General features: G+C 42.3%; 1 protein-coding gene across 3 annotated transcripts in view; it reads left to right on the top strand.

Moving 5' to 3' along the window:
* MYRF (myelin regulatory factor) overlaps positions 1-17,642 on the top strand; it is a 377,295-nt gene that overhangs the window by 243,143 nt on the left and 116,510 nt on the right. For 2 of the 3 annotated variants that reach the window (XM_053720470.1, XM_053720472.1), the window contains exon 3: positions 11,310-11,570. The exons of the other annotated variant lie outside the window; for it this stretch is intronic. In XM_053720470.1, the coding sequence (XP_053576445.1) occupies positions 11,310-11,570 (261 nt within the window). The remainder of the gene's footprint in view (positions 1-11,309; positions 11,571-17,642) is intronic. 3 annotated transcript variants of the gene reach the window in all.

Below are 17,642 nucleotides of genomic sequence, written 5' to 3'. Positions count from 1 at the left end.
ACACTTTGATCAGGGGGACGTTCTTCCCCTCCTGACCCTGACCCAGAACCCTCAGATTCACCCTCACTTTCATAAAAGTTGACCCTTCCTCCCCTGTTCTTGAGACCATCCAGGGAGATTGTGATTACGGACACAAGTCTACCAGGATGGGGAGCTGTTTGGGGTGCCAGGAAGGCACAGGGCCTGTAGACTCAAGAAGAGTCTCTTCTCCCAATTAACATTCTGGAGCTTTGAGCAATCTTCAATGCTCTGAAGGCTTGGCCTTTTCTGGGTTCATCCCAGTTTATCAGATTCCAGTCGGACAACATTACCTCGGTGGCTTATATCAACCATCAGTGGGGAACGAGAAGCTCCCTAGCCATGAGGGAAGTATCTCGGATTCTGGATTGGGCAGAGACCCACAGCTGCTCGCTGTAGGTGATCCACATTCCGGGTGTGGACAATTGAGAAGCGGATTTCCTCAGCAGACAATCGTTTCATCTAGGGGAATGGTCTCTCTATCCCAAAGTGTTTGCGGAGATTTGCAACAGGTGGGGGATGCCGGAGATAGATTTCATGGCGTCCAGACTCAATACAAGGCTACCCAGATATGTGTCGCGGTCCAGGGATTCCCAGGCAGAACTGATAGATGCCTTAGCAGTGCCTTGGGGGTTCAACCTTGTTTACATTTTTCCTCCATTGCCTCTTCTTCCTCGAGTAGTGGCCCGCATCAAGCAGAAGCAAGCTTCGACTGTTCTAATTGCTCCATCGTGGCCGCGAAGGATGTGGTTTGCGGATCTGTTGGGGATGTGAAGAACGTGGTTTCCTCTGGCATAAGGCCAGGATATCCAGGATTCTTTCCTTTTTCCAGGACGGTTTGGAGAATGGACTTGCTGCTAGTTCCTTAAAGTGACAGATTTCGGCTCTATCGGTTTTATTACACAAGAGGCTCGCTGAGCTTCCTGAAATACAGTCTTTTGTTCAGGCTCTGTCTAGAATCAGGCCTGTATTTAGACATTCCGCTCCTCCTTGGAGTTTGAATTTGGTTCTTAAGGTTTTGCAGAGGACTCCGGTTGAGCCCATGCATTCGGTTGCCATTAAGTTACTGTCTTGGAAGGTTCTTTTTCTACTGTCTATTGCTTTAGCACACAGAGTCTCTGAGATGGCGGCCTTGAAATGTGAGCCTCCTTACCTAGTTTTTCATGCTGATAAGGCTGTTCTTCGCACTGGTTTTGGTTTTCTCCCTAAGGTTGTGTCTGATCGCAACATCAATCAGAAGATCGTGGTTCCTTCTTTGTGACCTAATCTTTTTTCTTCAAAAGAGTGATTACTTCATAATTTGGATGTGGTTCGGGCTTTGAAAGATTTTAGACAGACCTCTTCATTGTTTGTTGTATATTCTGGGAAGCGCAAAGGGCAGAAGGCTTCTTCCACTTCCCTATCTTTCTGTTACAAGATGACGAGTCCACGGATTTCATCCTTACTTATGGGATTACGCCTCCTGGTCAGCAGGAAGTGGCAAAGAGCACCACAGCAGAGCTGTATATATAGCTCCTCCCTTCCCTCCCACTCCAGTCATTCTCTTTGCCTGTGTTAGTGATAGGAAGAGGTAAAGTGAGGTGTTAGTTTAGATTCTTCAATCAAGAGGTTTTTTTATTTTAAAATGGTGCCAGTGAGTACTATTTTTCTCAGGGAGAAATCATCAATCACTTATTCCTAAAAGGAGTGGAGACATCTTATTTTTCTGCCCTGGTGATGATGATCTTAGCAAACATTATCTAAGATCCTGCTGGTTTCCACAGAGCAGTTGAAGGTAGTGTAAAGAAATATCTTCAGTGTGGAGAACCGTGTCATGCTACAAGCAGCATTGAGGTATGTTCAGTCATTTTTTTCTGGGGAGACTTGATACATCAGAACAGGCTGACATTATTCCCTATCTGGGGAGGGGTAATCAGTATGCACTATATTATGGAAATGGTGTACTTGGAATTCCCTTTTATATTGATTACTTATCAGTATGTTTCACTTATGTGTATTCAGTGTGGACTGATGCTGGGAGATGCGGTTTGCTGCCTAAGGGCTATCGTTGTTATATCACTATAGCTGGCATGAGAGAGTGCAGTTTTTAATGAAGTTGAGCTTTATTATTCAAGTGTATGTATAGAGGGGCACATGGCTTTTAACATTTTATGTTGGAAAACTGACATGTTGTTTTACTTCCCATGCGGGTCTCGGTACGGCTCGAGTAATGCCCACGGTGGGCGGGGCCTAATTTCACGCGCTCAGCCGCGCAGTACTCATCCGGATCGGCAGTAAGGTCCTGGGCTCCGGTGGGGCCTTATTTTATTTTTGTACATGAAGGAAGAGACTTAGGAGCGCTTCTTAGACAGAATCAGTGTGATCTGGGGGCAGGTAGGCGCAACAGCAGAGCTGTGGCCAGGTGCAGGGGCCTGAATTGATAAAAATTTATAAAACTGATAAATTTGATATATAACATTACCAAACAAGCGGTGCAATATTGTTAAGCTAATTTGGGCACATAAGGGCATTTTTTATTGCTTCAGATGTTATTTTGACTAATAACAGAAAAATTGTTGCGCTTTTATTATTTAAAGGCGCAGTACACTTTTTAGTTCAAAGTTTTTGAGTATATGTTTTGACTTCAGAGTTCAATATATCAAGTAAAGAACGACTATTATTGCTATTACTAGTCTGTTTAACATGTCTGAACTTGAGGAAACTACTTGTTCTATGTGTTTAGATGCCATTGTGGAACCCCCTCTTACTTTTTGTCCCTCATGTACTGAAAGGGCCTTACAATGTAAAGAGCAGATTTTCTTTAAGGAAAGTGTGTCTAAGGATGCTTCTCAGTCTGATGAGAATCAGGGTATGCCGCTACTTTCTCCCCAAGTGTCACAACCTTTAACGCCCACCCAAGCGACGCCGGGTTCTTCAATCGTGTCTACTTCATTTACTCTGCAGGATATGGCTGCAGTTATGTCATCTACCCTTACAGAGATTTTATCTAAGTTGCCAGTGTTACAGGGCAAGCACAGCAGGACAGAAGTCAATTTGAATACTGCAACCTCTGATGCTTTGTTGGATATTTCCGATGTACCCTCACAGGGATCTAAATTGGGGGTCAGGGAACTTCTGTCTGAGGGGGAACTTTCCGATTCAGGAAGTGTGTTACCTCAGACGGATTGGGACGTCATGTCCTTTAGATTTAAGCTTGAACACTTCCGCCTGTTACTTCGGGAGGTTTTAGCGACTCTGGATGACTGTGACTCTATTGTGGTACCACAAGAGAAATTGTGTAAGATGGACAAATACTTAGAGGTGCCTGCATACTCTGATGTTTTTCCGGTTCCTAAGAGAATATGGGAAAATATTTCGCGGGAATGGGAAAGACTGGGTATCCCGTTCTCACCTTCTCCTAATTTTAAGAAAATGTATCCCATATCTGACACTGTTCGGGACTCTTGGCAAACAGTCCCTAAGGTGGAGGGAGCTATATCTACCCTGGCTAAGCGTACAACTATTCCTATTGAGGACAGTTGTGCTTTCAAAGACCCTATGGACAAGAAATTGGAGGGTCTTCTAAAAAAGTTATTTATTCATCAGGGTTTCCTTTTAAACTGACGGCCTGCATTGTACCAGTTATCACTGCGGCGGCCTTCTGGTTTGACGCCTTAGAAGAGTCTCTTAAGATTGAGACTCCTTTAGAGGAAATTTTATATAGAATTAAGGCTCTTAAGCTGGCTAATTCTTTTATTACGGATGCCGCCTTTCAGATTGCCAAATTGAGGGCTAAGAATGCCGGATTTGCCATTTTAGCGCGTAGAACATTATGGTTAAAGTCTTGGTCTACTGATGTGTCGTCTAAGTCTAAGCTTTTGGCTATTCCTTTCAAAGGAAAAACCCTATTCGGGCCTGACTTGAAAGAAATCATTTCTGACATTACGGGAGGTAAGAGTCATCTCCTACCTCAGGATAGAACAGCTAAACTAAGGGGTAAACAAAATAATTTTTGTTCCTTTCAGAACTTCAAACAAGTCCCCTCTTCTTCCTCTTCTTACGCTAAACAGGAAGGGAATTTTGCTCAGGCCAAGTCCGTCTGGAGACCCAACCAGGCTTGGAACAAGGGTAAACAACCCAAGAAGCCCGCTGCTGCTACTAAGACAGCATGAAGGGGCGGCCCCCGACCCGGGACCGGATCTAGTAGGGGGCAGACTTTCTCTCTTTGCCCAGGCTTGGGTAAGAGATGTTCAGGACCCCTGGACACTGGAAATCGTGTCCCAAGGGTATCAACTGGAATTCAAAAATTCTCTCCCAAGGGGGAGGTTTCTTCTTTCACGATTGTCTGTAGACCAGATAAAAAGAGAAGCGTTCTTACGTTGTGTAAAAGACCTCTCTACTATGGGAGTAATTCGTCCCGTTCCAATACTGGAACAAGGGCAGTGGTTTTACTCAAATCTTTTCGTGGTCCCCAAAAAAGAGGGCACGTTTCGACCTATTTTAGATCTAAAAAGTCTAAACAAGTTTCTCAGAGTCCCATCCTTCAAGATGGAGACTATTCAAACAATTCTGCCATTGATCCAGGAGGGTCAATATACGACTACCGTGGACTTAAAGGATGCATATCTTCATATTCCTATCCACAAGGATCATCACCAGTTCCTAAGGTTTGCCTTCCTGGACAAACATTTTCAGTTTGTGGATCTTCCCTTCGAGTTGGCCACAGCACCCAGGATCTTCACGAAGGTTCTAGGGTCACTTCTGGCGGTTCTCAGGCCGTGGGGCATTGCAGCGGTGCCTTATCTGGACGATATTCTGATCCAGGCGTCGTCTTACCATCTGACAAAATCTCATACAGACATGGTTCTGTCCTTTCTGAGGACTCACTGGTGGAAGATGAATCTAGAAAAGAGTTCATTACTTCCACAGACAAGGGTTCCCTTCTTGGGAACTATAATAGATTCCTTATCCATGAAAATTTTCTTGACGGAGGTCAGAAAGTTAAAGATTCTGAAAACATGCCGAGCCCTTCAGTCCAATCCTCGGCCATCAGTGGCTCAGTGCATGGAGGTAATTGGATTGATGGTGGCGGCAATGGACATCATTCCGTTTTCTCGTTTTCATCTCAGACTGCTACAACTAAGCATGCTCAGGCAGTGGAATGGAGATTATGCAAATTTGTCTCCTCAGATAGATCTGGATCAGGAGACAAGAGACTCTCTTCTTTGGTGGTTGTTGCTGGATCATCTGTCCCAAGGGACGTGCTACCGCAGACACTCATGGGTGATAGGGACAACGAACGCCAGTCTACTAGGTTGGGGTGCAGTCTGGAATTCCCTGAAGGCTCAGGGTGTGTGGACTCAGTCGGAGTCTCTACTTCCAATCAATATTCTGGAATTGAGAGCAATATTCAATGCGCTTCAGGCTTGGCCTCAGTTGGCTTCGGCCAAATTCATCCGTTTTCAGTCGGACAACATCACGACTGAGGCTTACATCAATAATCAGGGAGGAACAAGGAGTTCCTTAGCGATGACAGAAGTATCCAAGATAATTTGATGGGCGGAGGCTCACTCTTGTTATTTGTCAGCAATCTACATCCCAGGAGTGCACAACTGGGAAGCAGACTTTTTAAGCAGACAAACGTTTCATCCGGGGGAGTGGGAACTCCATCCGAGGTCTTTGCCACTCTGATTCTCAGATGGGGCAGACCAGAATTGGATCTGATGGCATCTCGTCAGAATGCCAAGCGCCCAAGATATGGATCCAGGTCAAGGGATCCTCAGGCCGAACTGATAGATGCCTTGGCAGTGCCTTGGTCATTCAACCTAGCTTATGTGTTTCCACCGTTTGCTCTCCTTCCCCGGGTGATTGCACGGATCAAACAGGAGAGGGCTTCGGTAATTCTAATCGCGCCTGCGTGGCCTCGCAGGACTTGGTATGCCGACTCATGGAGTAGAGTTAGGATTCCCAGGATTTTATCTTTTCTCCAAGAAGGATTGGAGAAGGGGTTATCAGCAAGTTCCCTAAAGGGACAAATTTCTGCTTTGTCGATTTTACTACACAAGCGTTTGGCAGATGTTCCAGGCGTTCAGTCTTTTTGTCAGGCTCTGACCACAATCAAGCCTGTGTTTAGACCAATTGCTCCACCCTGGAGTTTGAATTTAGTTCTTAATGTTCTTCAAGGGGTTCCGTTTGAATCCATGCATTCCATAGATATTAAGTTGTTATCTTGGAAGGTTTTATTTTTGGTTGCTATTTCTTCTGCTCGTAGAGTTTCCGAGCTTTCAGCGTTACAATGTGACTCTACTTATCTTATTTTTCATTCTGATAAGGTGGTTTTACGTACCAAACCTGGTTTTCTTCCTAAGGTTGTTTCTAATAAGAATATTAATCAGGAAATTGTTGTTCCTTCATTGTGTCCTAATCCTTCTTCTAAGAAGGACTGTTTGTTGCATAACTTGGACGTGGTCCGTGCCCTGAAGTTTTACTTGCAGGCGACTAAAGAATTTCGTCAATCATCTTCTTTATTTATTGTTTTTTCTGGAAAGCGTAGGGGTCAGAAAGCAACGGCTACCTCTCTTTCTTTTTGGCTGAAGAGTATCATCCATCTGGCATATGAGACTGCTGGACAGCAGCCTCCTGAAAGAATTACGGCTCATTCCACTTGGGCTGTGGCTTCCTCATGGGCATTTAAAAACAATGTTTCTGTTGAACAGATTTGCAAGGCTGCAACTTGGTCGTCGCCTTCACACTTTTTCCAAATTTTACAAATTTGACACTTTTGCTTCATCTGAGGCTGTTTTTGGGAGAAAGGTTCTTCAAGCAGTGTTGCCCTATCAACAAGCAATTTATCACACCAATCTAAATTAGGTGACAACCTATCAAAGAAAGAACGTGAGGCCCTTAATAATTTAAGTAAATGTACCGATGTGGTGTTTAGGGCAGCTGATAAGGGTGGGGGGATTGTTGTCCAGAACAGGGGAGACTATTTGAAAGAAGCGAATAGACTTCTATCTGACTCTACCACCTATATCAATTTAACATTTAATCCCACTAACAAATACAAAGCAGAATTATTAGAATTTTTAAATATGGCCAAAACCAATGGCGTTCTCAATCTGAATGAATATAACTTTATATATGAAGTAGCCCCTAAGATATCTTGCTTTTATCACTTACCCAAGGTGCATAAGGACTCCAAGACCCCCCCAGGTAGACCGATTGTCTCTGGGATAGGCTCTTTATGTGACAACCTTTCAAAATATATTGATTACTTCCTACAGCCTATTGTCACTCACACAAGAGCCTATCTCAGAGACACGATAGATGTCATCCAGAAATTTGAAGGCTTTAAATGGGAATTAGGCTATGTCTGGGTTACATGCGACGTTTCATCGTTATACACAAGCATTCCCCATACAAAAGGGGTGTCTGCCATCAACGATATACTTAGTAAGAATAGATTTGCTGAAAAACAAATTGATTTCCTAGTCAATGGAATATTATTTATTTTGAATCATAACTATTTTTTATTTGAAGGAAGATTTTATAGACAACATCAAGGCACGGCGATGGGGACTACCTTTGCCCCATCGTACGCTAATCTATATATGTCACATTTTGAGGATAATTTGGTTTGGAACAACAACCCTTACAAATCAAATGTCATTAAATACCATCGCTATATCGATGACATTATTATGATCTGGCAAGGCCCTGAGAATATCATAGATGACTTTTTAAACTACATAAACAATAACACTTATAATTTAAAATTTACTATGGAAAAATCATTGAAATCAATACCCTTTTTAGACCTCACTCTTTATCATAATGAGGTTTCAAACACAGTAGCAGTTAAGAATTATCGTAAATCCACGGATAGGAATAGCCTATTAAACATTAGAAGTGGACACCTCAGGCAATGGAAACAAAATATCCCTCTGGGACAATTTCAAAGAATTAAACGTAACTGCACCAACATGGAGCATTACAATGAGGAATCCAGCATACTTATGGGCAAATTTATAGAGAAGGGTTACAATCCCAAACATTTAGAAGATTGCAAATATAAGGTCGATATGATGGATAGGGCCTCTCTAATTAATAATACACAAAAGGGTAAGAATAATCTGATAAAAGATAGAAAACATGTTCCTAAATTTGTCACCCAATATAACAATCAACACCAAAAAATACAGAGAATTTTAAGAAAACACTGGAACGTTCTCAAACTTGACCCTGTGCTGAAACAGATTGTAGGTGACAAACCTAATGTCATTTTTAGGAAAAATAAAGACATTAAGAATTACATTGCACCAACTAAATTAAGAAAATCTAATTCTAATTTTACAACAGTGAATAAATGGTGTGGGGGAAAGAATGGCTTATACCCTTGCAAAACCATTGATTGTGTTCTTTGTCCTAGAATAGACAGCAATTCCACCTATTTTCTTAATTATGATGGAACAAAAAGGTACCCCTGCAAGGACAGGTGCACATGTCATACCACATATGTAATTTACCAACTCATATGCAAATGTGGATTAATTTATATTGGTCGCACTAAACGCAAAATAAAATATAGAGTTAGGGAACATATAAGAAACATAGAATCAGGGTTTGAGAACCATAGTGTTTCACGCCACTTTAAGCTCTTCCATAATTGCAATCCGTCTGATCTATCCGTTAAAATCATAGAATGGATTAAACCCAACGTATGGGACACCAATAGACTGCTAAATCTTAGAAAAAGGGAGACCTTTTGGATTAGGACCCTTAACTGTTTGGAACCGAAAGGGTTAAATATCGACATTGATTTGCAAGCATTCCTTTAACTCTACACATCACTATTTATTTTATACAATAATGGCTTTTTATGTATATCACATATTGTGTATCTATATATGAATTGTTGGTTACAACATATATATAGGATGTATTGCATTTAGCACATTTTTAAGCCCATTAATGTTTTTTAAATATTTATTGAATGGTTTTTATTTATAATGATTATTGGTTACATTTTTTATTAATTATATTTTTTAGAATTATATGTGAATATATATTAACTTATAATATTTTTAATACTTTTAGATACCAATAGATATGGTTTATGTTTAGAACTGTATTATAATTGTAGATCGCTATTATTGTATATCAATCATGTTCTGTGAATATCTGAAAATTAGCCACACTTACGCTATTACAAGCGTTTGTTTACAATCCCCTGTTTGAAGTATCGTGCATATCATCAAGACCTTTAACCCTATTGGTGTAAAATGTGGGAGTGTGGATATACACTACCTATAAGAGGATATGCACGCTACTAACAAATCACTCTTGAGAAAGTCCCTACGTTACTGGGACGAAACGCGTAGAGCTCCTCCCCTTTAACGTCATTTGTTTGATCCAGTGAGGCCGTCCTCAGTTCTGAATCTGCAGCACAGAACTTTTGGATTTGGGAGCCTAGGATCTCATTCACTTATTTGCCAGATAAGGTACTACATCGCCATTATTTATACCATTGATACGGACTTTGCTACCGTTGCCAGCCTGGTTTCTGGCACTCTTTGGGAACTTATGCCGGTTGCCTGTTTGCTTCCTCCCTGGAGCGAATGAGGATATACACCTGTCCTGCCTTTTCCTGGAACTCCTTTCTGGACACACTTGAAGAGGGGATAAGTTGCTAAGTGTTATTGATACACTATATGCCATTTTATGTTATATACCTTGTGAGTTGCCACTTGTCTTTGTTTACACTATTAAATTTTGTTATACCCTGCATTTGAGTCTGCGCTCCTCTCCTCTATCTTTTTAGATCGTTTTGCTTTCAATCAAGGTCTGTGGATTCACCTGTTTTAGAGGAGCAGCTGGATTCCTTTGTGTCTTTATATATCACCACATACATGGACTTGAATACCCTTATCTTCTTTATTTGTATGTTTTTATGAATTGAAATGTTGTATTAATTTATTGTCATTTAATAATTTTTCTAGTTATTAATTAAGTATACTGTTGAGATCTATGTCCTACTTATATTAGAGATTAGCGCTACTTCAGGTGTGTTGTCTTTACACACCTACCTCTCCTTCAGTGGTGTCTTCTGTTTAGGTTCCTGTCTTGTCCCTCCCTTTCATCCGTGTCCTATAGCTTTGGTATTGTATCCGTGGACTCGTCATATCTTGTAAAAGAAAAGGAAATTTATGCTTACCTGATAAATTTATTTCTTTTACAATATGACGAGTCTACGACCCACCCTGTCATTTCTAAGACAGGTATTTATTTATGTTAAACTTCAGTCACCTCTGCACCTTTGGCTTTTCCTTTCTTTTCCTAACTTCGGTCGAATGACTGAAGTGGGAGGGAAGAGAGGAGCTATATATACAGCTCTGCTGTGGTGCTCTTTGCCACTTCCTGCTGACCAGGAGGCGTAATCCCATAAGTAAGGATGAAATCTGTGGACTCATCATATCGTAAAAGAAATAAATTTATCAGGTAAGCATAAATTTCCTTTTTTAGTTGAGGAGCATTATCCGCTTAGCATATGAGACAGCGGGACATAAGCCTCCTCAGAGGATTACGGCTCATTCAACTAGAGCTGTGGCTTCTTCTTGGGCCTTCAAAAATGAGGCCTCTATGAACCAGAATTGTAGGGCGGCTACCTGGTCCTCCTTACATACTTTTTCAAAGTTTTACAAATGTTACGTGTTTGCTTCGGGTGAAGCAGCTTTTGGGAGAAAGGATTTGCAGGCTGTGGTGGCCTCAGAATAGGGTCCGCCTCTCCTTTTACCCTCCCGTTTTCATTCAGTGTCCTCCAGAGCTTGGGTATATGTTTCCCACAAGTAAGGAATGAAGCCGTGGACTCTCCTCATATTAAGATGGAAAACATAAATTATGTTTACCTGATAATTTAATTTCCATCTGTATGAGGAGAGTCCACGGCCCCCACCCATTTTCTACGTTGGGCGGACCAAAATTTTTGTTATTCTTCTGGCACCTTTTATACCCTGATATTTCTCCTACTGTTCCTTGTTCCCTCTGCAAAATGACTGGGGGATGAGGGGAGTGGGGAAGGTATTTAAGCCTTTGGCTGGGTGTATTTGCCTCCTCCTGGTGGCTAGGTTCTGTATTCCCACAAGTATGGAATGAAGCCATGGACTCTCCTCATACAGATGGAAATGAAATTATCAGGTAAGCATAATTTATGTTTTTTGTATTAGACTGTCCTTTAAGTCTATTAGTAGTGTACCCCATGCTACAAATGGTTGTGTCTTTGGGCATCTGTGACTTGTTTATGTTCTTGCACACAGCTGTTTCCCGGATATTTCGGCCTCCTCCAGTTATGCAAACGCACAACCCTGCGGCTCTGCCGGAGTTCATATGCCAGGTGTTATTGCAAATGTGGGTCAGCAGATGACAGGACGACCCGGTCTGGGAGCACTGTACCCACCTCATATCAACTGCAATAATAACAATACCTTGCTCAACCCCAAAGGATATCCAGGTCACATGTGCATGAATGGTTCAGGACTCGCCATCAAGGCAGAGCCAAAAAACAGCTACGCAGCCGGGTGAGTCACAGTGTAGAGGGGCAGTAGAGGGAAGAAAGGGAGGGCCAAGCGCTTGGTGGTCATAAGCTTTTCATAAGTAACATAAGAGATCAGGAAGAGAACTGAACACTAAGCTCACTCTTTCTGATCCGTAGGCAGAAATATGGTCTTGATTCACTTAAGATACAAGGTACAGATAGAGCATGCACAAATTGATTCTCTTTATATCCTTTGTTGATGAGCATACCTGGTTAGTGTGCACAGGTCTTGAGCACTTTATGGCACAGGTGTTTACATTTGACTTCCATGCCCCTTTAAATCATATAAATGTAGAGGGTTTTTGCTGACACCAGAGTGTTTTTTTGAGTTCTTAATGGGTATTTTCCAATTTACTTCTATTATCAATTTTGCGCATTTCTCTTGCTATCCTTCATTAAAGAGTTATCCTAGGTGAGCTCAGGAGCGTGCACGTGTCTAGCCATCTGGCAGTTTTGTTTGCAACAGTGTTATACATAGTTACAAACACCACTGCCTTAGACTGTTATAGACACGTGTACACTCCTAAGCTCCTTTCTGTGTACCTAAGTTTAGTTTTCAATAAAGAGTACCAAAAGAACAAAGTACATTTGATAATAGAAGTAAATTGGAAAGTTGTTTAAAATTGCTTGTTCTATCTGAATCATGAAGGTTTAATTTTGACTTTACTGTCATTTTAGAACCTTAATATTATCACAGAATTTGGTAGATCTGTTGTTTATTGGGGAGCACATTAATTATAAAGGAAGCCTTATATTTAGTACGACACTATCACTATTGTTTTTGATACATATAACAAAAAAATAAATAGTGGAAGCGTTGATATTTTGAAAATAAAACATATTGGCTGCTGGACTCTTCCTGGTATACTTGTGTAGGATCCGGATCCAAATAGTTCATGAATATATAAAGTACAGGAGCTGAATCTGCTCCTCTAGACTGTGTCAGGCCTAATGATGGCACTTGTGGTGGGCGATTGATGTCATTTGTGCAGCGGGGTGTCATGCACGATAAGATATTAGTACAGATGATATCTCTACTCAGATATTGGAAAAACCACGAGCCCTCGGGTATCTGCACAAAACTCCAGCCATAACATTCCATTGCTTTTTTCCTCAGAAAAGGGGTAAAAGATCTGTTAGTTAAAGGGACAGTGTGACGGACACCAGCTACCCCGACTGGGTAGGGAGCGCTTTGCAGGGGTTTTATCCTGCAAAGCCTCCACAGCTGCCAGGAGAGCTCAGCAGTGAACTGGATCCCGTGGTAAAACCCACCCTGGCAAATATCTGGAGCAGTGCATCTGCCACTGTCTCTGCCTTGATATTGGACAGGGGAATTGTCTCTGGGTACCGGGTGGCATAATCTACCACAGGTAGAATATACTTTTTCTTGGAGGGGCTGGGACGGGACAAAGGGCCAACAATATCTACATATACCCGGCTAAAGGGTTCATCAATAATGGGGAGAGGGTGCAAGGAAGCTTTGGAGTGGTCTCCGGTCTTGCTTACTCTCTGGCAAACGTCACAGGTCCTGCAGTACTGCCTAACATCCCCTGTAACCCCTGGCCAAAATAAGGTCTGAGTCAGTCGGTAATGGGTCCTTGTGACTCCTAGATGTCCTGCTAGGGGAATGTCATGCCCTATACACAGCAGCTCGTACCGATTTTTCTGCGGTACCACCAGTTGTCCCTTGGGCAACTATCCTCTCTCTCGGTGACCCTGTATAGGAGCGCCCTCTCCCACTCAAAACGGTCCCCCCCCCCCTGGGCCCACAGGATCAGTCCCTACCCGGTCACGGTAAGGGGCTAGGGTCAGGTCTCTCAATGTCTCCTGGGCGAAGTCAGTGGGCGACGCCCAGGAGATCTGGTCGGTGGTCAGGGTAGGAGTCGGGGCGGAGTGGCTTACCTGGGTCCCCAGAACAAGTGTGGTGACCTTGGTGGGTAAATGGTTCATAACCCCTACTTCCACAGCACTAGAGCCGGCACACCAATCTAGGTGCACCTATGCAGTAGGGATCCGAAGCACTGTATCCCCAGCCACACGAACTGGGTTCAATTTTCACATCACATTGCTCAAATAGTTTAAGGGGTAATATATTTATTGTGGATATAAAACAACATCATTCACAATTCTAATTCCCCTGTATCATATCCCACTAGCTCTGTCTTTTCAGCTATCTTCTCCATAGAAGTTGTTGATACAGCAAGTGGTACAAATACCATTTAAATAAGGTCTGCAGCTGAGATTTGCAAGAGACAAGCTATAACGAATTAAAGATATTTTCAAGGCAGATAATTCCTGACATTAATTACTAAGCCATGGGTACAGATCCAGCAGACCTTCCACAATTCGTTTATAATTTATCCCAGCGAGTGGATCAAATGGGACAAGCATTAAGAGATCTGGAGATTGAAAATCAGTCTCTAAGAAGAATTATCAGAGATTCCATAGCTGCCAAACCACAGCAACCAGAGCCTATCCCAGAGCCTGTTGTATCACTACCTGAACCCTTCTCTGGTAACAGAAAGTTGTACCGTCAATTTAAAAATGCCTGCCTCTTACTATTTAACCTAAAGCCTAAAACTTATTGTACTGAAAGAGTGAAAGTCCTCACTTTAATTTCATTCCTCAGAGGTGAACCAAGGGTATGGGCAGACGCTTTCTTTGAAACTAATCAACCCATCCTTGGTTCTCTAGACGAATTCCTTAATCAAATGGATGAACTCTATCTTGACACAGATTCCCAGTTGACTGCTGAGACAGCTATGCGTAGCCTGAAGCAAGGTAAACGAGTAGTCGAAGACTACATTGCGGAGTTTAAGCAGTACTCCCGGGACTCCCAATGGAATCCTATTGCTTTAAGAAATCAGTTTAGACTTGGTCTCGCTGACAATATAAAAGATGAGCTAGCTCGTACAGATCTGCCTAAATCCTTAGAATCCCTAATGAGGTTGGTCATACAGATAGACCGCCATTTACGGGAGAGAAGGTCTGAAAGATATCATGGGGATCAATATCCCAGATCTCAAAATACAGCAAATCCACCATCAACTTCGAGATCAGTTCCAGAACCAATGGAGGTTGGTCTAGCTAGGGGTCCGTTGACCCCAGAAGAAAGGTCCCGTCGCAGACAGAACATGCTTTGCATGTATTGTGCTAATTCATCTCATTCAGTGAAGGATTGCCCATTACTTCAGAAGACTAAGAAAAGTAAGTTGTACACTTTTTCAGCTTCACAGACTTTGCTCGAGAAGTATGAGTTCCACACCAACACTATCTCATTTCTCGGTTACAACATCAGCCCAAGTGGTATTAGCATGCAGGATGACAAAGTAGAGACTGTGAAGAACTGGGCTACTCCTAAAAGTAGAAAGGAACTTCAAAGGTTCCTCGGGTTTGTAAATTATTACAGAATGTTTGTAAAGGACTTTTCTAAGATAGCCAAACCCTTGACTCAACTTACAAGTTCTGCTATCCGTTTTCTTTGGACCACTGACGCAGCTCAAGCCTTTAACTTACTTAAGTCAAAGGTCACTTCAGCCCCAATCCTCCGTTTCCCTGACGCAAATCTTCAGTATATCCTCGAGGTGGATTCTTCAGACTTCGCTCTTGGTGCAATCCTCTCACAAAAGACTTCATTAACTGAACCTATGCATCCAGTGGCATTTTTCTCCAAGGTTTTGAGTTCCTCCGAAGTTAACTACCCAATAGGGGAAAAGGAACTTCTAGCAATTAAAAGGGCTTTAGAACATTGGAGGCACCTGCTCGAAGGAACATCACTTCCCATCATCATTTACACTGACCATAAGAACCTGGAATTCTTACAAACAAATAAAACTTTGTCCTCCAGACAGGTGCGCTGGAGTCTGTTCTTCACTAGGTTCAATTTTCACATCATTTACAGGCCATCAAACAAAAATGGAAAGGCAGATGCTCTCTTAAGGAAAGATAGCCAACCAGAATATCAAAACAACATCACTTCTATGATACCATCTTGTAAATTCGTTGGACTAACTCCCTTTATGCTAAAAGCTTTCAAGGATTCTCTATCCACAGACTCAGAACTCCCCCTAAACGAACTCTAATCTAAGTCAGATGGTCTTTTCTATCACAAGAATAAAATATATGTACCTGTAAACCTAAGAACTCTCCTCTTACAGTTGCATCATGATTCTCCGCTTGCAGGACACCCAGGGGAAAGGAGGACACTTGAGAACATGTCCAGAAAATTCTGGTGGCCTTCAATGTCACAATCCATTAAGTCTTATGTAAACACCTGTACTATTTGTGCCACGCCAAAGTCACTCAAACGCTCTCCATACAGACTTCTTATCCCTCTACCGATTCCACCTCAACCATGGCATCATTTATCACTCGATTTCATAGTGGATCTACCTACCTCTGCAAGGATGAATACCATCTTGGTAGTCGTTGACCTCCTGACAAAGATGGCTCATTTTGTACCCTTTCACAAATTGCTCACGGCTACTGAGACTGCAAGATTATTCCTGGATAATGTTGTACGCCTACATGGCCTCCCGAAAATTTTAACTTCGGACCGAGGAACACAATTTACCTCCCGCTTCTGGAAAGCACTCTGTACCCAACTACATGGATCACCGTCTCTCAACCTCTTTTCATCCCTAGACGAACGGGCAGGTAGAGCGAGTGAACCAGTGGTTGGAACAGTATCTTCGTTGCTTCTGCTCCTGCTAACAAGAAGAGTGGTTAACTTATCTTTCAATGGCGGAATTCGCTTTTAACAACTCCGTAAATTCTTCCACAAAGATGACACCATTTCAGGCGAATTATGGGTTTCATCCAAACTCATACCCTACTTCGGGTTTACCCGACAACGACTCTTCTGATTGTCCACATGCTAACGATTACACAGCTAATCTTCGAAATACCTTTAAGTCTTTACAGGAGAACATTGCAGATTCTCAAGAACGACAGAAACACTATTATAACTTACGAAGACGGCCTGCACCTGTATACTCAGTGGGAGATTTAGTTTGGCTTTCCACAAAAAACCTAAAACTCAGATTGCCAAGTAAAAAATTAGGTGGATTGTATATTGGTCCATTTCCAATATCAAAAGTTATTAACCCGAACGCAGTCACTTTACAGCTGCCCGATTCCATGAAAGTACACCCTACGTTTCATGTCTCCCTCTTGAAACCATATGTCACCATGAGATCTCCTGGAAACACTCTACCACCTCTTAACACTCTTCCTCAGACGGATGAATACGAGGTAGAGTCATTGATTGATTCTCGAGTTCGCAATGGGCAGTTGCAATACCTAGTATGTTGGGTCGGATACTCCTCTGACGACGATACATGGGAGCCTTCTCACAATATTCATGCTCCAAGGAAGATATCTCTTTTCCATCGACGACATCCTGACCGTCCTGGTCCTTGACGACCTATCGTCTCTCTTCGGGAGGGGGAGATGTCAGGATTCTCCATGGTAACCTGCCTTCATGTCTAAACTCCTCCTCCTATTCCTTTAAAACAGGATCACGCCCTGTTCCTAGTGCTTAGTAATTTTGTATGCTATCTATGATAACTTGCTCCTACCTAAGCTTCTGACAAACTTTGGATTTACTGTGTCTAATCTCTAGCAACATTTGGAGATTATATCCTAACACCAAACTTGATCAATTGGGGATTATGTCAACTCCTTTGTAAACCTTTACAGAAGTATTCAGCGTTTCATCAAGAATCCTCTTTGTGGTTGCAATTCTATTCAACTGAGTTTTAAACAGCTCTATTGTGTGACAGTATTCATCTGGATCTACTTACCAGTGGGGCTAAAACTATATTCGCTACTTGAGTTCATCTGTGGACATTACTGTTAAGCTTCATTTCAAGTTTGCATCGGAACTCGTTGGTCTAACTCGAAGCCGACAAACAGCTGACAGCTCAGTGACGTCACCCGCCGCTCGAGTCTCTGCAAGTATAACACGCCCTCCTGCAGTGTTTAAACATTGTATGTTTACTTGGCACTCTGTTAAGATCTGAAGCTAAGATTTGCACAATCCTGTTACACAACG

Source organism: Bombina bombina, chromosome 7 (genome assembly GCF_027579735.1).
Source record: "Bombina bombina isolate aBomBom1 chromosome 7, aBomBom1.pri, whole genome shotgun sequence".
NCBI lineage: Eukaryota > Metazoa > Chordata > Amphibia > Anura > Bombinatoridae > Bombina > Bombina bombina.
Note: the sequence above shows the minus strand (reverse complement) of the source record. Positions and strands in the feature narration are given on the sequence as shown.